Source organism: Rhineura floridana, chromosome 1, assembly GCF_030035675.1.
Source record: "Rhineura floridana isolate rRhiFlo1 chromosome 1, rRhiFlo1.hap2, whole genome shotgun sequence".
NCBI lineage: Eukaryota > Metazoa > Chordata > Lepidosauria > Squamata > Rhineuridae > Rhineura > Rhineura floridana.
In genome coordinates, this window is record NC_084480.1 from 323468735 (window position 1) to 323493263 (window position 24529).

Below are 24529 nucleotides of genomic sequence, written 5' to 3' on the forward strand. Positions count from 1 at the left end.
AATCCAAGGAGCTCCGAAGCCCATGGCAGGGATGCCTGTCCATTTCTGAAGCCCAGTAAAAAGATGTTCCAGGTTACAGCAAATGTAGGAACAGCTGGAGATCCCAAGGCCTGTCTGGGCAGTTACTCACAGTCTTATGGGACCATCTGCAAGTCTGCTCTTCAGAGCTTACCTGTACCAAGTGCTTGTCAGCAGGCGATAACCCAAAATGCCCAGCAGTTTTGACCAGCACCCTCTACAGAGAGCAGAGCATTTCTTGCTGTTGTACTGGGCCTTGGGGTGATGGCTGGATGGGGGACTCTGCCTCCCTCTTAGGAAGTGAGGGGAAAGTGTGCCCCCCTCCCCAGTACACTTGACCAGCGCACGCTTGCTGAGCCCCAGCCTTGGAAGTGCTGCTCTGCTGAGTTTTCCTAGTCAAAAACTGATTCTCTTCACCATTTCAAGTGCTGGCGTTCCAGGGTGGGGCCTAAAAAACTATGGAAACCACAGGAGATGGCAAAAGCCCTGGGTGAGAGTCTTTGCCTGGCTCCATGTGACCCCTTTTGGGCTCTGGCCCACTAGTAAAGAAAAACTGTATGTACGATCCTGTGAGCCCATACATTCTGCCCCCACGGCTGCAACCTGTGGACTTGTTCTTGTAAGAATTTTAAATAAAAGGAGCGTTTTAAAAAAAAAACAGGCACACTTCCACACACATGAAAAAGGAGCCCTTTCTTTGTTACCTGCTGCAGAGGGAAGTGAATGGAGTAAATAGAGCAAGAGTTTGATTTCTGCCTTGAACAGCTGAAACTGCTGCTGCCGCCATTCCCCCCCCCCCCCGGTCAGTCTAGCCCAGTCCCATTTGCTTCAGCTGCTGGCCTTGGGCTAGGTGGATTGGCTGGCTTTGCTACCTGAGGCCTGTTTAATTAGAGATGCCAGAGGCAGGGGTCTTGGAGCACAGGGCCTAGGAGGCTGCCTTATAGTGAGCCAGACTATTGGTCCATATAGCTAAGTGTTGTCTACTCTGACTGACAGCAGGTGTCCAGGGTTTGGGGCAGAGAACTGGCCTAGCTCTACCTGGAGGTGCATTTGGGGATTGAATCTGGGACTTGGATGCTCTACCGCTGGACTACAGCCCTAGCGCTCCTTGAAATCCAGCCACATTTCTGGAATTCATATATATATGGAATTTATTTTTTAAAATAAATATAAATAAATAAATATTTTTGGAATTTATATATATATAAATTATATCATTCTTATAAAATTATATCATTCTTATTAAGCTCTTTGCTTGCTCAAATTACAATTCATACTCCGCAACATTGGTACCTGGCCAAACTTGAGGCCATTGTTCAGGTGCTGTTTCTGAAGAAACACTGCTAAAATATTGTTTTCATCTCTTTTTCTGCACATAGCATCCTAACTGATCCAAAGCTAGACCAATAGTATATAGAGAGCATAAAATAGGATTAATTTGCTATATAATGGGTGCAGTATACAGCCAGTAATTGCTGTGTAATAAAAAACGAGGGAGATACTGCCAATTTTCTGGACACATTTGTGGCATTTTGAATGTTCCCCTTTGCCCCCCCTACAGCACTTATGGATGTGACCACATGGGGATTCTGAAATGTGCATGCGAGTCTGTGTCTGCACGGAATATTTTCAAGAAGTGCTTTCCACCAGCTCCGGCTGGTAAGACACGTGTGGCCATTTCTGGAGTGGGATAGCCTGACCACTGTCGTCCACGTGCTAGTAACCTCCAGGCTAGATTACTGCAGTGTGCTCTATGTGGGGCTGCCCTTGAGGTTGGTCCAGACGCCACAGGTAGTGCAAAATATGGTGGCTCAACTGTTAACTGGGGAAGGATATCACCAACTTGTTACTTCATTGCTTAATTCATTGCACTGGCTGCCACTTAACTACCAATCTTAAGTTCAAGGTGCTGGTTTTGGTGTGTAAGAGCCCTATACAGCTTGGGACCAGGATACCTGAGTGATTCAGTACCTGCACTATGCAGGTGAGGGCCTCCTGCAGATACCATCTCTTCAAGAGAGCTGTTCCACCCAACATAGGAAGTGGGGCTTTAGTGTTGTGGCATCTACTTTTTTGCAATTCATTCACATTGAATATTAGACAGGCGCTGTATCTATTGTCTTTTCAGGACCTACTGAAGACCTTCCTCTTTCAGCAAGCCTGTTAAGTAGGCACATTTATCCCAGTGTGCATTTGTTTTGGATTGTTTTAAAGATGTTTTTATTGTTTTATTACTTGTTTGCTGCCCTGGGCTCCTCTTGGGAGGAAAGCCAGGCTATAAGTTTTATACAGAAAATGATGAAATAAGGCGGGGGGAAAAGGTCCAGATATTGTACTACAAATTTCCCACAGAAAACCAATTGCTCCCCAACGATTAGCAGTGTTTTTACATTCTATTGTATTGCAAGTAGTTTTGATTATGTATGTAATAGAAAATTGGGGTATAATAAATTAAACTAAACTTGATGTTTCATACACTTGGGGGAGGAGGAGCAGACTGTGGCATCTTGGTGTTCCTGTCCCAGCTGAGAGGGGGCAGAACAGGCCTCTTCCTCCTCCCAATTAGGTATTTCTGCCTTTTAAGAGCACCAGGGAGGGGATACTACCTCCTGTCCCCCAGCCCCCAGGATACTGTGTCCACAATAACCCCAGGGCCTTCTGCTGCTTGGGGCTGACCCCAGGGCTGTGTATTGTCTGTGAGAGCTGCCAAAATTGGGTTCTTTAACGGAAGGGCTTGCACCTGGGACCTTTTAGGCTGCAATCCTAAACCACACACTTTAAGAGACCAAGCCCCACTAGGCTAAGCAGGTATGCTTAGGCGTGTTGTGTCAAAAGCCAAGTCTGTGTGTATGTGTGTTCATGTGCATGCACCACTACTGCATCAAAGCTGTTTTTGGAAGCCTTTCTCCAATCAAGCCATGTGCCCATCAGCGTATCACCACTGGAGATGGAGACTGGAAAAATGTCATTTATTTTATCAATTTCTGTGTTCTTCCCCCCCTGCACAGCATACATATGCTCAGGACAACTTACAAGAGCAAAATCAGTAAGAATTAAAAAACAAACAAACACTGAAACAACGAACAAGCTGTAAATTTAAAACAGAATAAAAACTAGTGTTGCCGAGCACACATTGGCAAGGTGTTGGCTTTGCTGGCATGAGGGCTATACATCTGGTTGCAGTCAGACTTGACCGCCATCAGCCTAGGCTTTTTACCAACATGGCAGGAACCTCAGGTGGCCACAAACCCTCCTGAATGCTTGCCTGGGGAGGGGGTAGCAGTGGCATAACTTGGTGGGTGCTGTCTCTGTGCCAATGCCAAGAGAGTTGTTTGTGGACAATGTGAGGAATGAGCAGCTACATCGTGGCTGTGGATTTCTTGAAACAGCTGCAAGTGTTTGTCTTGCCACTGGCTGTGGGCAAGATAACAATGGGCTGCGTGTATGTGAGTGGGGGGGGCTCAGCAACCCCCCTTTCTCTCCCTGCTGGGAATACAGAATGGACTCTAGAACATTATAAATGCAATTTTGCATTTTGCAGCCTGCATCTAGGTGGCAGTAAAAGCAGAAGGAGCGGGAATCTAAAATATCCAGGTCCTGTTTACAGATACTTTGTTCTGAGTGCAGATTGTGCTCGCAAATCTCACGTGCTTGAGAAAAGTTGTGCTTGGCATATCTGTCCTCAAGACACCAGTGGCAAGCCAACCCCTACACCCCTTGTCCTAAAGCCATTTCTGAAGACAGGGTATGCTCTGGAGACGTGCTACTAGAAGACATAGCTGTGATCCTACTCCTGATCCTGGGAGTCAATGGCAAGCTCTCTTTTGTCTGTAGGACGCTTGTCTGAGACTCTGGTTCCTGTTCCTTGGCTATGAACATTTTGGAACTTGTAGTCTGAGGGGAGATGAGCCTGCTCCTCTCTGATGGGATGCATCTAAAGCTGCTGCCGGTGGGAATGACCAGCCGACGCCCTCGATGTCTTAGCCACTTGCGCATGTGCGCAAGGTCTTCCCTGTACTGGTGCTCTCGCAGGAGTTGCTGCTGGTGCTCTCTCAGCTGAAGCAGGAAGGATTTCAGCACTTTGGCTTGTCTGATGAGGTTGAGAAGTTCATGGCGCAGGCGCCAGTTGTCAGTTTTCACCTGCTTGGTGTGCTGGATGAGACTGCGCACTGCTTCCTTCTCAGCCAGTCTAGCCAGAGCCTGAACTTTCTGCTGAGACTGCATCTCGTATTCTGCTGTCTGTTGGAGGAATTGGCTCTTGACCTTGTGCATTTGCTCTGTGTGTTGAACTTTCATGACCAGCAGCTCCTTCTCCAGCTCCCGGATCCGGGTCAGCTGCTCGAGCTGCAGTTCCTGGTAAGGCTTCATTGCTTCAATTTCCTTGTTGATGAGGGAGAGTTTAGTCTCCATCTCTATCAGCTGATGCCTCACCTCTTTCTCCTTTTCCAAGTACTGGGAGGTCAGCTCTGCCTTCTGCTTCCGGATCTGGGCAAGGTCTGAGAGATTCTGGTCATTCAGTGAAATGATGGCATTCTGGCATCGAAGGGTGCGCCTGTTTAAGTAGGAGATGTAGACTCTGCTGATCTCTCGGATCTGCTGGGCTTCCTTGTCTAGGAACTTATTTTCCCACTGGAAGTGCCTTACATGCTGTGTGTAGGTTTTGATGTGCTCTGTCAAGATGGCATATTCCTTCTGCAGGTATTGTTCCCTCTCGCTGACATATGGCAGGGCACTGGTTTGCCCCTTGGCCGCATCTTTGGGCTTGCCTTTCTTCTTCACTTTCAGGGGTTTTTTCTTTGGTGCCATCTTGAGGCAAGCAGCAGGATTTTAGGCACTGACAAATCTTGGAAGAATAGGAAATAACACAATGACCATGTCTCATATACAGATAAGATTATGGGGGAAAGGATTGCTACAGTGATTTATATAGAAAACTATGAGGAGAAAGGATCTCATTCTGGGTGGATGAAGGGAGAGGGCCAAGGCATTTGTGTCCTGCTTCTAGGCATCTGGCTGGCCACTATGAGAGATGGAATGCTGGGCTAAGTAGACGTAACTAACCTGCGTTCATTAATTTCAGTGGGTCTACTACAAACCACTGTAATATCAGTCAACTGAAGCAGTTAGTTATCTGAACCGCAGCAACCTGCCCTTGACCATTACTTTGTTTCATATGCAGGGGTTGACTATGGATTTTAAAAAAAAATTCCTGAAAACAGCATTACAAACAGGCTTATATCAGTCACTCCTCAATCCTGGAAAGGACTTGCATATATAGTGTATAGCACATTATGTGCTACTTTTTATTGCAACATACAAACATAAGAAGAGCTGCTGGATCAAGGATTGGCCCATCTAGGCTAGTATCCTGATCTCACAGTGGGCAACCAGGTGTCTATGGGAAGCTAGACCCATAGACAATTTAAAACAATTCCAGAACAAATGCAAACTGGGATTAGTGCGCTACTTAAAAGGCTTGTTAAAAGAGGAAGGTCTTCATGAGGTTCTGGTTGACCACTGTGAGAACAGGATGCTGGACTAGATTGGCCATTTGCCTGATGCAACAGGCTCTTAGGTTCTTACTGTTGCCCACTAAAACCTTTTCTGCATGTGCCTGCATTTCCTGGGATTTATATATAATGCTTAACTCCCTATACACTGATCTGGAATCAGAATCCACTGTTTTTATCACATCGTTTGTGAGCTATCACTAGTCAAACATGAGTCAGCTGCACTTGTTTATGCACTATTCAGACCTCACGAGTCTAGAAGTCTATGTCTAGTTCTGAACACCACCACACTTTAGGAAGGATACAGATAAATTAGAACAGAGTCAGAAAAGGACAAGCAAGTCAGTCAATGGAGTGCCAAACAAGTTCTACAAGGAAAGTTTGAGGGATCATCTGGTTAAGTTTAGTTTGGAGAAAAAAAGGTGTAGGGAGTGGGGGGGGCACAAGGAACACTCTTCAAATACCTGATGGGTTCTAACCACATAGAGGGCAGGACTGGATTTAATGGGCTTAAGTAACAAGAGGGATAGATATCTGTTGAATGTTAGGAGAAAGTGCTTGGTGGTGAGTGCACTTGGATGACTGAATCCATTACCAAGGGTGGGGAGGCTGGACCTTCCCATGGACTGGGGTGGTGGCAAGGCAAGAGCCCACTTTTTCCTGTACAGAAAGAGAGCAACTCCAAAATATCTGTGGGCCCTGACTGAGGTCTCACACATACAATAAATTGTTGGATTGCTCACTAACCTGGGTTGAAAGACTGCAGCTAGCAAGCCAACAACAGGGCCGTAAGAGAGGCTGAAGGAAATGCAAGGAAGATGCAGGTGAGGGGCAGTTGCCTTCCAAGCAGCTGGCATCATTGGAAAGCAGGGCACTTCCATGGCGACGGAATGCTTTGACATCATGGGCCATACACAGTGTTGGCAGCTGGGCCTATTGCCCACCTCTGGAGGCTGTGAGTACACTGCTGCAGACGTACAGTTGAAATTTGTGATAGATAAGAATCTCTCGCCTTCTGGAGGAATGAAATGACTGGCCAAAACAGTATGATGCCTCAAGTTTATTTATTTATATTTTTTTTATTTGTTTGTTTATTTTATATCCTGCCCTTCCTCCCAGAAGGAGCCCAGGGTGGCAAAGAAAAACACTAAAACATCTTGAAAACAAAAGACTTTAAAATATATTGAAACAAAGCATCTTTAAAAACATTAAAACAAACATCTTTTAAAAAAATCTTTTAAGACAGAAACCACTTTGGGGGGGGTGAGACAGGTTGTCGTTGTTTTCCTGCCAAACAATGGGGGAGGGGGGCAGGGGAAGCCAACTATGGAAGATTCTGATTTTCACACAAGCACACTTTTTTTTTTACCCCTAAACTGCACTTTGTCACTGTCTCTTTAACTTTTACAAAAACTCTGGGAGTTTCCTTCTCTCTCTTCCCCCCTCCCCTTTTTACCTCAGAGATAAACTCAGTAGGCTGAATTCAAATGGCTCCCTACATGCGTAATTCCCTCTTTAACTCAGGACTGTCTAAGGTGGGGGCTATGAAGGCTGTGTCCCTTTGTAATTTTTTTAGAATAAAACAAGCAGCTTTAATTATTCTTAACTAGTCTTAATTAGTCTTGGGTACTCTTAATAAGTGAAATGAAATGGATCATTTTATTTCACTTAATTAGTGTTAACTAATCTTATTTAGTCTCAGACAATCTTAGTCTTATTTAGTCCTAATTACCCTTAATTAGACTTGGATTTTCTTATCTAGGCTTAATTAATTAATTAATTGAGAGTCTTAGGTACTCTTAATCTTAATTAGTCATGGGAACTCAATTAGTGTAGACTTAATTATTCTTAATTAGACTTATTTAGGCTTAATTAGTCTAAGAGATTCTTAAATAGTCTGCATAATTTGAGCTGCTACTCTGTGCTACCCACTAATATTTATTTACCAATAGGCAAAAAAAAAAAAAACCCTTGCGATAACATGAATTTGGTAATGTGCCTCTGAGCATGTGGTGAGTGGTGGCAACACCATCAATCAGGACTAAATCTCCAAAGATGGAGAATTACATTTTTCGTATGTTTGTTGGGGTTCTTCTTACTTTGCTTCTTTCCTGTGTCACTACTGTTTCTATAAATAAACTTACCCAGAAAATTATGTTTCTCTCATTATTCATCCTAGAAATCTGTGTCAAATTAATTTTTATTAATTTCAAAGCCTTTTTAGTGGTCATGTGATGGTGAAGACAGCCTTTTGTGTTTCAAACTGGAGGTTATGTTCTATTTCTATTTTGGGCGCATTCACAGTTGAATCTGAAACTGAAGTTTGATGTAAAATCAGACATTACAATAGGTTGCTACTTAAGCAATGACTCTAACTGTTGGAAAAAGCAAACGTGGTCTGCCCAAGATGCATATTTTCAGCCTGCTATGTCATGAAATTGTCATGACATGCTATGCTTAAACCACTCCACTTAAGGAAAGGTGGGCATGGTCATTTAAAAACATAGAGCACACCTAGAAATTTGATAGAATGTATTTCACCTCCCACAGTTTTATCTTGTGCAAACGGAGACACTCCTCATGTCCATTGGAAACTATTCTTCATAATAGTCCGTGCTATTATTCCACAATTATTTTTGGAGTTTTTTTAGTGTTGCAAAGTGTTGCCGTACACATATTCACAGAAACAGATGCAAAAGAAAATGATTTACTATAGGAACCTTCACTAAAGTTGCAAAGTAAATAAAACATATTTAAAGTGACTATCTGAACTATCCCCCTTTAGGATGCACACCTTAACGTGGTGAGGGGGGTTTGAGAGTGTTGAAGAAGCTGAGAGCAATGCCGTCAGGAGTCTAGACCAAGAGGCTAGACTCCTAGCAGGGGCACCCATGGTGGAATGGTCAAAGCTGAGACACCAGACTAAGAGGCATCCAAACTCAGAGGAAGGCAATGGTAAACCACCTCTGGATATCTCTTATCATGAAAACCCTATGAACAGAGTATCCAAAATGCAACACAAGATAGTGCTGGAAGATGAGACCCCCAGGTCAGAAGGCACTCACCAAGCTACTGGGGAAGAACAAAGGACAAGTACGAGTAGCGCTGTGACTAATGACGCAACTGGGTCAAAGCCGAAAGGAAGCCCAGAGGCAGATGCGCACAGATGCGAAAGGAGAGTCCGGAGTTGTATGACGCACACAATAGGAACATGGAATGTGAGATGCATGAACCAGGGAAAGTTAGAAATTTCAAGCAAGAAATGGAGCGTATCAACATTACAATACTTGGCATGAGTGAATTAAAATGGAAGAGAATGGGACATTTTCAATCAGGCAACTACAAAATATTTTATGCAGGAAATGAGAAATCAAGAAGAAACAGGGTTGCTTTAATAGTGAGAAGTGATGTAGCAAAAGCAATTAGGAGCTACAAGGCAAGGTCTAAGCGAGTGATATCAATGAGATTAAACGGGAAACCTATTAACATAACCATCATCCAAGTCAACGCTCCAACATCAAATGCAGAAAAAGAAGAATTGGAGAGATTTTACGCAGAAGTACAGGAGGAAATTAATCACACACCAAAACAAGATATGATGATAATCATGGGGGACTGGAATGCAAAAGTAGGGAACAGAGAAGAACTAGGAATTGTGGGGAAATGGGGCTTAGGAGACAGAAATGAAGCAGGAGAAAGACTTATTGAATTCTGTGAAGCCAATGATTTGTTTCTTGCTAACACATTTTTTGAGCAACCGAAAAGACGACTGTACACGTGGACATCACCAGATGGTCAATATAGGAATCAAACTGATTATATAATTGGAAACAGAAGATGGAGAAGTTCCATACTTTCTGCAAAAACAAGACTAGCTCTCCTCCAGTCATCCAGCACTTCACCAGTCCTCCATGATTTCGCAAAGATAATAGAGAGCAGTTGTGAGAGTTCTTCAGCCAGTTCCTTCAGTACTCTAGGATGCAGTTTATCGGGCCCTGGAGATTTGAACTCGTTCAAAGTGATTAGGTATTCCTTGACCATTTGTCTATCAATCTCAAGCTCCAATCCTGCCCCTTCTTCATGTTTCCCAGGAGGGTCATAGACCCCTTTTTTGGGAGAAGACTGAGCCAAATTAGGAATTGAGGACTTCTGCCTTTTCTTTGTCATCTGTTATTTTGCCATCCTCATTGAGTAGCTGTGCCACCATTTCTTTTCTCTGTTTTTTACTATGGACATACCTGAAGAAAGGTTTTTTGTTGCTTTTAGCATCCCTCTAGCAACTAGAGAGAGCATATGTCATGAAAGGTGAAGACAAAAGTATACATTTCCCAAAGGCATGCTATAAGAAATGCATGATCGCACAGAATGCAATACTATTACAATTATTCAGGATTATACTCCCAACAGTAATATTGACAATTCTATAACCCTCTAGAAGCTTTTAGACAATTAGTATGCCTGCTCTCCCGTTTTTAGAAGACAGGTAAGAATTGTGTCACTTTAAGGGCTTTTTTAAACTGGTAGAAGATGAACCAAGAAATCAGGAGCTTGAAGATGAATCAAAGAATCAGCTGACAGATAGCTAGTTAATTTGGAATGGTTTTGTATTTATTAATGTTGCTGTCGTTTTAACTTTAGGTGTCATATGTGTTAGAACTATAATCCACTTTGAATCAAGTACGGATAGAAAGGAAAAGTAGATAATAAATGAAAAATAAATAAGCATTGGGAGAAAGGATAGGGAAGAGTTACAAGAGGACAGATAGAGGACCTGATTAAGGCAGTAGATTTAAACTTTCATATTCCTGTTATAGTGAGTACTTGTCACATTGTTATTGAAGAGAAGTATGTTAATTTTGACAGTAATTAAAATAGAATTGGAATGAATATAATTCATTATAAGAATTAGGACACCGGGGAGCTAAGATATTATTTAGTATTTTTAATTAAAGGGGTATAACTTTAATTATTGAAATAATGCAAAAAGTATTCAGTTAGGTAAACAGGACCAGAAATTAACAGTGTCTTATGCATATCTTCTCAGAAGGAAGCCTCAATGAATTCAATGGAACTTACTCCTTGGTAAGACTACGCCCCAAGGGACATTAGCAAAGAAACACACACACACTACATTGCACGCTTTGAAAAGAATCTTACTTTTAAGCATCTGTGACTGGCAATGCTGGATCCTTAAGCAGAAAACAATACTATGTCCTAAGGCTGTGGTGGGAAACCTACGACCCTTGAGCTGTTGTTGGACCACAGCTCTCATCAGTCCCTACCAGCAATGTTCATGGCTGATGGGATTGTACACCAACAACACCCAAACGGCCACAGGTTCACCACCTCTGTGCTAAGGCACAAAGCACAGAGTCCAACACCAGGATAGGAGCAAGAACACTAGCTCTGAATGTGGAAAAAAGCCTCAGTTTCAAATCTCTACTCATGTCATTTTCAATAGTGGCATTCACAGCATCTTCTCCCCAGAGAAGCTTCTCACCTATGTTAATGTCATTTAGGAGCTGGGAAAAGGCCTTTTTGTTTTCCCAAGCTTTTAACATCCAGTATATATTTCCAGTGATGTTTTGAATTGAAGGATTATATATAAATGCTTTAAATATGTTTTTAGAAAAACACACCTCAGATGAAATCTCACAGGATTATTGTGAAAATAAATAGGGTAACACTATCAAGAGGCAGCTGGAGAGCCATCTGTCAGGAATGCTTTGATTTGGATTTCTGTATTGCGCAGGGGGTTGGACTCGATGGCCATATAGGCCCCTTCCAACTCTACTATTCTATGATTCTATCTGTACACCTGAGAGGAAAGGCAGCTTGTAGACACAACATAAGTGATACTTTTGAAATCATTAAAAAGTAAACTTGTTCTAACTTCACAACATAAGGTACTCTCACAAATAATTCCCTGATGAAACTGTTAAGAATAGGATTGTAAATCAGGTGGTACAGAAATAGTCCTCATTGCGTGTCAAAGGCGGCAATATAGGAACCTGACATGCAGTCTCACAACAATCACATAACATGTAACACTAAAAGAAAATGGAATAAATGTCATCTTAACTACCTGTATTTGTTGTCACAAGATTTTCACTGGAGACCTCTATTGGATAAGCATAAATAACTAGGGTCACAACCTTGGTTTGATAACTGACAATCAACTACACTAATCTAATTTACAGGATTGTCCCAAGGATTACAGTGCAAGTGAAGCGCCTTGAACATTAGAAATGTTAGATAGCTTTAACAAATAATAGTAGAGAATGAGCACTCAGTGTGTTTGAATGACAGAACAGACTAGCCCACGAAATGTGCCCCCCAGTAACAGCACAGTGCCAGGCATGATTATTCAGAAACAAACCCCATTTTAAGCAATCAGCTTAGGTAAGCGTGCATAGGATTGCAGCCTCACAGCATCCGCATGCTTACTCAAAAGTAAGCCCCGCTGGTGTCACACGGGAATTATTGGCAGCAAAGATTCAGAAGGAAGGAGGGGGAAAGCCCTTTCCAGTTGCTCACAGAGAGCAGGGAGAAACCTCTGCCCACCCGACAGAATCCTACCCGGGTTCCTGAAGTGCACACACTGGATTACATCTTTGGTCATGACCCTTTTCCATAGTAATTGGAACTGCTATTCTGTCTCTTATGGTTTCCTTAAAGTTTGGCAGTAATTAAAAAGTCTGTTTGCAAGAGATATGTTTAAAAAAAGAACTCTTGCATTTTTTTATGTTGCATGCCAGCGTCTGAAAATCCAAAAGATAGGACAAGTGTTCCTTCCAAACTGCAGTGTCTTCTCTTATTATTTATTTATTTATTTATTATACTTGTATACCGCCCCATAGCCGAAGCTCTCTGGGCGGTTTACAGTAACTAAAAACATTAAAACAAATACAATTTAAAACAGATCTTATAAAAACAATTTAAAACACAATTAAAAAATTTAAACCGTGTATAAAACACATGCTAAAATGCCTGGGAGAAGAGGAAAGCCTTGACTTGGTGCCGAAAAGATAACAGTGTTGGCGCCAGGTGCACCTTGTCAGGGATATCATTCCATAATTTGGGGGCCACCACTGAGAAGGCTCTCTCCCTTGTTGCCATCCTCCGAGCTTCCCTAGGAATAGGCACCCAGAGGAGGACCTTTGATCTTGAACGTAGTGTACGGGTGGGTTCGTATTGGGAGAGGCATTCCATCAGGTATTGTGGTCCCAAGCCGTGTAAGGCTTTATAGGTCAAAACCAGCACCTTGAATCGAGCTCAGAAACATACAGGCAGCCAGTGCAAGCAGGCCAGAATCGGTTTTATATGTTTGGACTGTCTGGTCCCTGTTACCAGTCTGGTCGCTGCATTTTGCACAAGCTGCAGTTTCTGAACCGTCTTCAAAGGCAGCCCCATGTAGAATGCATTGCAGTAATCTAATCTGGAGGTTACCAGAGCATGGACAACTGAAGCCAGGTTATCCCTGTCCAGATAGGGACATAGTTGGGCCACCAACCAAAGTTGGTAGAAGGCACTCCGTGCCACCGAGGCTACCTGAGCCACAAGTGACAGAGATGATTCTAGGAGAATCCCCAAGCTACGAGCTTGCTCTTTCAGGGGGAGTGCAACCCCATCCAGGACAGGTTGGACATCCACCATCCGGTCAGAAGAACCACCCACTAGCAGCATCTCAGTCTTGTCTGGATTGAGCCTCAGTTTATTAGCCCTCATCCAGTCCATTGTCGCAGCCCGGCACCGGTTCAGCACATTGACAGCCTCACCTGAAGAAGTTGAAAAGGAGAAATAGAGCTGCGTGTCATCAGCATACTGATGGCAACACACTCCAAAGCTCTGGATGACCGCACCCAACGGTTTCATGTAGATGTTGAACAGCATGGGGGAAAGTTATTAAGATTTTCTGGGTCCGGAAGGGCCTCTTCAGGAGTGGTCTCACTACTGCCTCTTTCAGGCAGCCAGGGACCACCCCCTCTCGCAGAGAGGCATTAATCACCTTCCTGGCCCAGCCGGCTGTTCCATCCCTGTTAGCTTTTATTAGCCAAGAAGGGCAAGGATCCAGCACAGAAGTGGTTGCATGAACCTGTCCAAGCACCTTGTCAATGTCCTCAAGCTGCACCAGCTGAAACATCCAAGAAATCGGGACAAGGCTGTGCTCTGGATACCTCGCTTGATTCATCTGCTATAACACTGGAGTCTAAGTCCTGGTGGATGCTAAAGATTTTATCCTAGAAGTGCCTAGCAAATTCATTACAGCAGGCCTCAGGTGGTTCTATCTTGTCCCTGGGGCCAGAGTGTAATAGCCCCCAGACAATTCTGAAGAGCTCCACTGGGCAGCAGAGTGATGATTCAATAGTGGCAGCAAAATAGTGTTTTTTTGCTGCCCTCACTGCCCCTAAATACAGCTTACCATAGGCACTTACCAGTGTATAATTGCATCCACTAGGAGTTCGTCTCCATCTGCAATATGGAGTGCCAATCTGGGTCCAGAGCCTTAACTCTAAAATCGAAATAGTCCTTTCATCCTTCTTAAGGTCAATTTCTGGCATGCCATGCTGTGTTCCTGCTGCTGGCCTTCGTCTCAAGACAGGCTTTGCATCAATTGAATGCACAGCCTGGTCTCTTGCTTTGAGATATTGGATTAAGGTGGCTTATGCTGGTCCATCCCTTGGCTATTTAAATCTTCTCTGGAATGATGCTTTCTCTAGTGCTTGGTCAAAAACTTTCAATGCTGAATTGTCCACGCTAGGTTTCTCACTGGATTACCTCTCTACTTTAGAGCCTGGGTCAGCAAAACAGATAATTGAGAAATGGATCAAAGATGTAGACCTCCAACACTCCATGTCAAATGCTTCCAAATCTTGCTCACCCATCCATTCAAATCTGGGTTTTGTATTCCCAAATTTTGCTGCATATCTGGAAAATTTGACAATTCCAAAATACCGCCATGCCTTTTCCAGAGCAAGATTTAATTGCCTCTTCTCGGCAATATTAGAAGGCCGCTACCAGGGCCAGTGTGGTGTAGTGGTTAAGGTGCTGAACTACGACCTGGGAGACCAGGGTTCAAATCCCCACATAGCCATGAAGCTCACTGGGTGACCTTGGGCCTGTCACTGCCTCTCAGCCTCATGAACACCCTATTCATAGGGTTGCCATAAGTCAGAATTGACTTGAAGGCAGTACATTTATCATATTCCGGGATAGACCTTATCCAATCCGAATATGCCCCTGTAGGCTTGCCAAGGTTGAATCTCTGACCCATATGTTTTTTGTCTGCACCTTTTATAATGTTGAACGTAATAGATTTTTAATCGCCATCACAGACAAGTTCCCTGGCAGGTCTCCAAACTGGCTACTAAAATACTTGCTGGCTGATACAGACAAGAACATTACCGTGAGTGTCACCAAATTCATCTACTCCATCCAAGTTATATGCAAGAAGATCTCTTTTAGATAACTATGACCTATTTTACCGTGTACTGCTATTTATACTCTTTTATACTCATGCGTAAACTGTTTGTTGCTTTTAGTCAGTCTGACTAATCAATTTTGATATTGGGTCTTTGACCGCATAACAAAATTTGATTGATTGATTGATTTTAGGGTAAGGGGAATGTGGCCCAGGCAGTTAATGGCTGTGCCTTGTTCCGGTCCTCCCCACACCCGCAGGTTTGTTGGTTGCCCTATCAGCCAGCTCTCAGGCCTCCGGATGCTGCTGCTAAATGCCAGATTGGTGCATAATAAGATCTCCCTCATTCATGATTTAATTGTGGATGAGACAGCCGATCTGGCATGTATAACCGAGACCTGGGTGGGTGAGCAGGGAGGAGTCAGTCTCTCCCAGCTATGTCCACCAGGGTACCTGGGTCCAGCATCAGGGTAGACCTGAGGGTCGGGGCGGGGGGGTTGCTGTGGTTTATAGGAGCTCCATCTCCCTCTGCAAGCACCCTGTCCATTTGACTACTGGTCTGAAGTGTTTGCACCTTATGTTGGGTCAGCAGGACAAAATGTGGATTCTGTTGGTGTACTGCCCACCCTGCTGCCCAACACTGTGGGAACAGGATGCTAGGCTAGGTGGGCCACTGGCCTGAGACATCAGGCTCTTCCTAAGTTCTTATATTCTGTTATTGCTTGAAGTGAAGCCAAAGAACAGGTTTAATTTTTGTATACCTTTCAACCATATCCCAAATTAGAGGGTAAAAGTAAAAATGTTCCAATTGATATGTCCTCCCAAGGGAGATTAGATTGGCTCCTTCATTGATGACTTTTAGGGAGGTGGTTAACAGCACAATTCGATCTGTTGTAGGGAGGGCATGGAGGAGGCATCAGGTACTGCCACACTGGTGCCCTTAGAAGCAAAACTGTCAAGGCACTGATGATCTCCTGGGTGTGGGGATAACTCTGAGCCATCAGCTGTTAGACACCACTCTGCCAACAGTGATTATCCTGTAGAAAAGTAGACTCTGCTACAACGGCAGAATCACTCTGATGTCCCTGCAAACATACAGTACAAAACTCCTCTTGCCTAATGTTAGCACAACTTTTTGTTATTTTGTTTACATCTCAGGACAAAATTCAATGTAGCCTTTATTACTATTATTTACTCTGTAACTTGTGCAGAGACAGTCTGTCTTTATTCTCTGTGTTAATGTGCAAAGGTTCCTATGATGTTTCACTGGAAATGTTAAAGCCCCAATCAATACATCATGACCTCTCATGTCCACCTTCAAACACAGAGTTCCTGGCCCAAACCTTTTGATATGTTATTTCACATGGCCTGCTTAAAGGACCCCAAAAGCACAGGAGGCAAGATTCTTTGCTTGTTTAAGTTTGATGTCTCCCTTTACCAATTGTATAACTGGGAAAAGTCCATTGCGCAAATGAGAAAACCTTGTTCTCCCAGACCTTTGCAGGAAATGAGATTGTTTAATGTTTCAGGTTTAATGTACTGCTGTATTTTATTAATGAATTGGTTTTAAGTATCCTGTTTTATTGTTGTTTTATGTTAAATGGTATTATGCTGGAAATTGCCCTGATGCTCATTAGGCATGTGAAGGGCAATCTAGAAATTTGGTAAATAAATAAAATTATTATTTTGACATCCATAAATGAAATTACCTGGTCAAAATTCAGGTGGATGTGGCTGATCATCTTTGCAAGGATGTCTTGCTTTATGACAACCTCTCCCTATCTGACAGAGCCATAACTCCGTAGTTTACTGAACAGTTGGGGGCTATGAAGCCAGTAGGGAGACAACTAGGGTTAAAGTATTAAAAGACTTGTGTCATGACAAAGTGGACAAGCTATTGCAACTATCTGTAGGAAGCTACCCCCCCTTTTTTTGTGCTTGATTGCTGTTGCAGTCTCAGTTGCCATATCTGGGCTTGACGATGCTACTTGAACTCACTACATGCCACCTGTTGGGTCCCTTTAGCACTAAACTTGGTTCAGTTTGATCTCCTGACCTTTCAACCTGAGGAAGCTTAGCAGTCATGGAATAAGAGGAGAGGTCCTCTTCTGGATAAAGAATTGGTTAAGAAGCAGAAAGCAGAGAGTAGGAATAAACTGACAGTTCTCCCAATGGAGGGCTGTAGAAAGTGGAGTCTCTCAGGGATCGGTATTGGGACCTGTACTTTTCAACTTGTTCATTAATGACCTAGAATTAGGAGTGAGCAGTGAAGTGGCCAAGTTTTCTGACGACACTAAATTGTTCAGGGTTGTTAAAACAAAAAGGGATTGCGAAGAGCTCCAAAAAGATCTCTCCAAACGGAGTGAATGGGCGGAAAAATGGCAAATGCAATTCAATATAAACAAGTGTAAAATTATGCATATTGGAACAAAAAATCTTAATTTCACATATACGCTCATGGGGTCTGAACTGGCAGTGACCGACCAGGAGAGAGACCTCGGGGTTGTAGTGGACAGCACGATGAAAATGTCGACCCAGTGTGCGGCAGCAGTGAAAAAGGCAAATTCCATGCTAGCAATAATTAGGAAAGGTATTGAAAATAAAACAGCTGATATCATAATGCCGTTGTATAAATCTATGGTGCGGCCGCATTTGGAATACTGTGTGCAGTTCTGGTCGCCTCATCTCAAAAAGGATATTATAGAGTTGGAAAAGGTTCAGAAGAGGGCAACCAGAATGATCAAGGGGATGGAGCGACTCCCTTACGAGGAAAGGTTGCAGCATTTGGGGCTTTTTAGTTTAGAGAAAAGGCGGGTCAGAGGAGACATGATAGAAGTGTATAAAATTATGCATGGCATTGAGAGGGTGGATAGAGAAAGGTTCTTCTCCCTCTCTCATAATACTAGAACTCGTGGACATTCAAAGAAGCTGAATGTTGGAAGATTCAGGACAGACAAAAGGAAGTACTTCTTTACTCAGCGCATAGTTAAACTATGGAATTTGCTCCCACAAGATGCAGTAATGGCCACCAGCTTGGATGGCTTTAAAAGAAGATTAGACAAATTCATGGAGGACAGGGCTATCAATGGCTACTAGCCGTGATGGCTGTGCTCTGCCACCCTAGTCAGAGGCAGCATGCTTCTGAAAACCAGTTGCCGGAAGCCTCAGGAGGGGAGAGTGTTCTTGCACTCGGGTCCTGCTTGCGGGCTTCCCCCAGGCACCTGGTTGGCCACTGTGAGAACAGGATGCTGGACTAGATGGGCCACTGGCCTGATCCAGCAGGCTCTTCTTATGTTCTTAACCTATTGCATTTCAGCAAATGGCTTCTCCCTCTGATTAATGACAACCAATTGTGCCAGATCTACTCCAGTCAGCTACCAGTTGTTTACCGGGCCCAATTCAAGGTGTTGGTATTGACCTTTAAAACCCTATATGGTTTCGGCCCAGTTTATGTGAAGGAGCGCCTCCAGCATCACCAATTATGCCGCCTGATGAAATCAGCCGCGCAAGACCTTCTCTCGGTCCCACCAGTTAGGACAGTGAGGCTGCTGCGGACCAGAGAGGGCATTTTCGACTGTGGCCCCCACCCTATGGAATTCCCTTCCTTTCGATCTTCGCCCTGCCCCTTCCCTGATAGGTTTCCGCCGGGCCTTGAAAACCTGGCTGTTCAGGCAGGCCTACGGGACCTCTGGGGTGGTTTAGTTTTAATACTATTATTATTATTATGGTTTTTGTGGTTTTATTGTATTTATTGATGAAATTGTACGTCGCCTAGAGTGGCCGTTGATTCGGCCAGATAGGCGACTCAGAAATAAATTTATTATTTATTATTATTATTATTATTACTCCATCAGCCAGACTCCCATAAAAGCTATTCACAATTTTAGGGTTTCTGACTGTTTTACTTTAAGTTTAGCAGATGTATTCACCAGGAGTGTTTCCCAGCGATCCATCACAATCTAGAGTAAGTTGCACCTGTTGGCGTTTGCATGCTATATGGGGAAAAAGATGGCAGCCCTATATACCCTGTTGTTTGTGGCAGAATCTACATGTGCTGTGATACAAGTCACTTCACCAAGGTGCAATCCATGCACCCACATGGTTCTTTAATACACAGATTTGTGGAATTGTATAATTGTATCTGGGAAGAGCTGTGAATTCACTTTAAGACAGCAACTGCTCCACCATAACTCTTCTCAATTAAGTGTCTGAACAATACGTGGCAAATTACGTAAATATTGTGAATTGCATGTGTGACAGTGCCTAGCCTCAGGGAGAACCGATGTCCAAGAAAGCTTATCTTCACCAGAAGATAAGCTTCTTCGCCCTCCTCCGGGTACCAACCCATCGGGAAGCCCGGAGGGTGGTTACGAGATCTAGGGCCTTTTCTGTGGTGGCCCTTGAGTTGTGGAACAGCCTCCCCGAAGAGGTACGCCTGGCGCCTACACTTCCATCTTTTCGGCGCCAGGTAAAGACCTTTTTATGCTCCCAGGCATTTTAATCTTCTTAACTTTTAAAATCTTTTAATCTGTATTTTAATTTTTGTAGTATTTATTTTGTTTTTGCTGTGCTTTTCGTTGTTTGTTTGTATATGTTTTTGTATTTTTATTATGATATATTGTATTTTATTTTGTTTGTTCACCGCCCTGAGAGTTATTTCGCTAAGGGCGGTATATAAATTGAAATAATAAATAAATAAATAAATAAATAAAAGGTCACATCACCTTAGGAAAGGAATTTTCTTCTGCAATAAATCTAGAGGCAGCGGTGCAAACCAAACAGTAACCAGCATCATAAATATCTAATCTTCTGTACTGCAGGCATCCATTGCAAACATTTTTTGCATAGTTTTCTTTAAATTTGATTGACCAATTAAGTCAATTAAAGCTAGTCCTAGTAAAAGAAGGAAATATCAAACACTTGCCTTTGTGATGGGAGAGTATTGCAAAGAAAATGTACGCTTCGTTCCATGCTTAAAGAGCCACATAAGTAACACTTAATAGTTCCCCAATTTATAGTTACTCTTTATTATTTTGATTAATTTTTAAATACAGAACAAAACAGTTTTGTGGAACATTCTATAGCTTAGTTTTGTTTGTTTTTAGGTTTAGGGTTACCATTTTATTTTCTTCCAGGTAGGGCCCTTAGGAGTTTAACAACTGCATGGCAAGCAGCAATTCAGCTAGTGAATTTTTTTTTTGGCGGGGGGGGGGGATGTTGATGTGATGGGGACAGCTTCCCCTTCAGGTATTTGTCCTACTCTGAGGGGATCTGCCAGAAAAAAGAAAAACTGGCTACAGCCCTACTAGAAGCTTTAGGTGCAACAGAGTTATTATTTAATAATTATTCAAAAACAGCACTGCTAACTTTTAATTTGGCAAACAACTGATGGTCCAACGGCCCGCTGCTGTGGAGGAAAACGTAGGGCAGAATCCTGTTAGCCTGTCGCCACTGGCTCCCAGTTCCCACGTAAATGTGCATGGAATAGAGCTGCATATATGAAGTTCAAAAGCACATCACCAATATTAAATCCAGCCCCAATTTTCCTCTGCAGCTATTTCAAAATAGGCACGGCTTAGAAAATACACTAAATACACGCAGAACTATTTTAAAGCATATCTGCCCCCACACACCTTTCATAAAAAACTGGAGGAAGACTGGATTGGCGTTTGCTCGAACGCCCATTTCGCACCCCAAAAACACACGCATAGAGAAACTGACTCAGAACACAACAGTCAACGTTTGCCGTTTAGGACCATAATTAATAAGTCATCCCCATCTGGTATGAACACCAGGCAACTGGTATGAAAACCCACCACCCATACTTCGCAGATCCCTTACTGCAGCTTCGCCTCGGTTGCCTCTCTGCCCCCCCCCCGAACTTCCCTGCAGCCTTCGCGGCTCGGCAGGAAGCCGCTTTGTTTTGTCCCGAGTCAGGTGTCCTCGTCGGAAAACCGAGCCTGCTGCCGGGTTAGAGGATGCGCGAGAGGCGGAGACTGTTAGGGCTGGCAGGGGAGGGAGAAGATGGCGGAGGCAGAGTGAGTAGAACTTGGGAGGGAGGCGAGGGACCGTTTGGTGCCGGGGAGGGGAGAGACGTGGCCGAGGAGGCTGCAAAATGCACGCGGCGGAGTGCGAGTGCAGTAGAGCCGTGGCCAGAGGGAGGGCGACGCAGCCTCAGGGTTATACGCGCGGGGGATACAGCAGCTGGAATGGGATCAGCCTATGGGGCTGTATGATATTGGTCACTGCAGAGTTTCTGTTTGTCTCCTCGGCTTTTCTGGTTTATGGGGACTCCACAAGTGTGTGTGTCAGTCAGTCTTGGGGGTAATTGTCACGCCACTGTCTGACGGTAGCATTCTTCAAAGAAGACTGCTTTCCAGTCGAGGGCCAAGACCACAACAACTCCTGCTGAGCCAGAGGATCAGAGAAAATTTGTCTCCCTGCCCTTATATTTCTAACCCACCTTTACTCCAAGGAGCTCAAGGCACTGTTTGTTGTCTCCCCCCTCCCAATGTTGTCATCATAACAACCCCAAAACACCCAGTGAAGTTCATGCTTGAGTGGGGATTTGAACCTGGTTCAAGTCCAGTACTGTTAACTAACAGCTGCCTGTTGTCTGTGAGATCGCATACGGCAGTAGAGGTCATTCCTTTAAAAACAAGGCACTTCTTCGGGTCACTGGCTAAATCACAGGAGGTATTAGAATGGGTACGTGTAGTATGCCCGACCCCTTTGGGCTTTCTATTCAGAAGCTTTCTTTGTTTTCTTTAATTTGTCCGGGTTTTTTAATGCAACAAATATTCTGCCTTAAAATAATAATAATAATAATAATAATAAATTTTATTTCTAGGCCGCCTATCTGGCCGCACAAGCGGCCACTCTAGGCGGCGTACAAGATAAAGTAAAATACAACATACAAACTACATAAAAACCCAAGAACTACAATATAAAACGAAACCGAACCCACCCATAGCTAAAACCAATGGCACCCAAAAGAAAAAAAAAAGCAGCAAAACAAAAAACAAAAGACAAAACCCCAGGCCACCTCAGCCAGCCGGCTTATGTTATCCCTCCAAAGAGGGACAGGTGATGGTAATTAGTCACAGCTGGCTGGGTACCTGGGACCTGGTCCTGCAGGAGGCACGTCTGCCAGGCAGCAGTCCCACTGGGAAGGGTGGTGGAGGCGGTGTTCCAACAGCAGCAGCAGCAACAGCAGGCTCTCCTTCCCTGGGTGGCGATGTTCTCCTTCTTCCTGCAGGCACTGGATTCCCCACAACAGTCTCTCTCTCTCTCATATTATAATGTAGTTTCTTCAGGGGTTTTAAAGATGTATAATGATGTACAAAGTACGTTACAAACGCTTATCCATTTCACTGAAGAATTCAGAGGGGTTGGCCAAGTTTGTTTTTTGTTAGCTCAAGACTAAAAAAACCCCCCAAATCCTAAACACCAGCAATACCGTCAAGTAGTCCTCCTTGCGTATTTGTAAATTGTTTCACTCTCTAGGTTGGTGTGCAATGTTAGGCCCTTTTCTATGTATCCATCAATAGGGCTTTTGTATACAGTTTCAAGCATGTCATAGTAAGGGACTATATGGATGGAGCCACATGGCAAGTTAATTTGAGGCAAGCTGTTACATTGCTATGAGTACCCTCTAGAACTCATTGTGTTGAGTGATACCACCACCAAGTTTCTGATCGGTTATGGAAGCATGGTAATGGTAATTTCGTTAAATGGCTATGCACAGATCGCTCTCCATACAGACAAATTTGCTGTGCATTTGTTCTGAAGCTGTTCTTGTATGGCCAATAGCTGTATAAGCAAGGATCCCTAAATCTGCTTACATTGCCTCTGTAACGTGCACCCAGAATAAGAGATAGCCTTCATATTCGGCTTTTGCAAGAGGCAGCAGCAAAGCTGGAAGAAGAGAAACCACCTTGCAGGGAGAGATTTGTGGCAGCCACAAATAATAGTTTAAATAACAAGCCAAACCAAAATAAGTGGACTGTATATGACACTAATTACTGTGTGGCTCTGTACAAAGGAGGTATGTGCTCATATAGGATGTAGCTTATTTCTATTTAAAATCAATAGAAAGCCTGCCTTATAGCTATCTCTTTGTTGTTGTTTAGGAAATATATTGATTTCTCTATCCCTAGTTCACAGAAGCCTCCATGTGCATTCAGAGGGGATCCTCCTTGCCCTGCACCCATTACTGGTTGCACTCTTATTGTGCCATGTGTACTGCTATTATATAGCCAGCCATTCCCTATGATGGGAGGTCTTCCTCTTCATCACATACAGTTATCCAATGGCCTGCTCCTGTGTAAGGCCCTGGCATGTAGGCTAATCAGAGAAAGCACAGAATTACTTCCTGCTAGGGTGCTGGAGAAGAGCAAGCCATACGATAACTCTCTGTGAGTCACATGCGGTCTTCAGTAATGAGGGGTGGCAGTGTACCTAGCATAGCGACAAGAAGCCAGATTAGGAGCCAGTAAGTGGGGGAGAGGAGAGAGTGTTCAGTCAGATGCCCAAACCAAGACACTGCGTGTGCAGGCAAAGAGTCATGCCCAGTTGAACATAGGAGGCTGACTTATACTGAGTCAGACTATCAGTCCATCTAGCTCAGTATTGCCTGCAATGACTGAGAACAGCTCTCCAGGGTTTCAGGCAGGATTGTCTCCCAGCCCTACCTGGAGATGCCAGGGATTGATCCTGGGACCTGCACATGCAGCAGGTGCTCTGCCACTGAGCTACTGCCCTTCCCCATGGAAATTTCTGGGCTGTTGGAAAGAGTTTATTGTGTCCTCCTCTTTCTCCTCCTCCTGTCTAAAATAAGACAGTCCCATGTTACGTGTAAAAGAATGGAAGTATGACTGATGGCCTTGTATCTGCTTTAGCCCTCAGATATTGACTAAAATATGTGGGTGGGTGACACTTGGCACAGTTTTTATTTGAGGAAGAGTATTTTGAAAAAGAAAGTCCAACTAGCCCCATTCTCTGCCAGCAGGCAAAGGCATTTTTATTTAGATTTGTAAATATGTCTGAATTGGTTTTAACTAGTTGGGATTTTTTAAAAAATCATTGCTATTCATTTTTTAATCAGTCCTTGATCTGATTTTTTAAAAATTGTCTTGTATAGTTGTTTTGCTTTCTTTTCTACATTTCATTTTACTTGTATTGTTGTTGCTAACTGCCTGGAGCGCCAGTTGGCGTGAAAGCAGGATGCATATTTTTAAACTGGAAACTTATTGCAATTTTAGGATTGCTACATGTTCAATTCTTGAGACTTTGCAATACAGCCAATTTCTGAATTCTAGGATATTCCCAAATAAATTTTAATTATGTTGGGTCACGGATGGAAATCAACACATATCACATCCAGAGTTGGTCTCCTTTCTATTTCTTCAAACAGAGAAAATTGAAATAAATACAGCTGCATCAGTTTCTTATCTTGGAGCTCACCTTTCAGACAGGCTTGGATTAACAGCCTATTCACTGGAAGTAAATGCACCCAATAACTTGTTGGTTGCCCTATCAGCCAGCTCTCAGGCCTCCGGATGCTGCTGCTAAATGCCAG

General features: G+C 43.5%; 3 protein-coding genes across 5 annotated transcripts in view; 2 read left to right on the top strand and 1 right to left on the bottom strand.

Annotated features, from left to right (window-relative positions):
- MAPK15 (mitogen-activated protein kinase 15) overlaps positions 1-3108 on the top strand; it is a 31560-nt gene extending 28452 nt beyond the window's left edge. For both annotated transcript variants that reach the window (XM_061607306.1, XM_061607307.1), the window contains exon 14: positions 1-3108. In XM_061607306.1, coding sequence (XP_061463290.1) covers positions 1-225 — 225 coding nt within the window. In that variant the 3' untranslated portion in view covers positions 226-3108.
- On the bottom strand, positions 2992-20956 carry CCDC166 (coiled-coil domain containing 166). Its single transcript, XM_061607308.1, has 2 exons — positions 20583-20956; positions 2992-4861 (listed from the first exon to the last, which is right to left on the bottom strand). Exon 2 carries the CDS (start codon positions 4822-4824, stop codon positions 3727-3729), a length of 1098 nt encoding a protein of 365 aa, XP_061463292.1. The 5' UTR covers positions 4825-4861; positions 20583-20956; the 3' UTR covers positions 2992-3726.
- Positions 20861-24529, top strand: part of LOC133375550 (insulin-induced gene 2 protein) — a 25713-nt gene continuing 22044 nt past the window's right edge. The window contains exon 1 of one of the 2 annotated variants that reach the window (XM_061607309.1): positions 20861-20987. The gene's annotated coding sequence lies outside the window, so the exon portion shown is untranslated. The remainder of the gene's footprint in view (positions 20988-24529) is intronic. The other variant, XM_061607310.1, reaches the window with a different exon arrangement.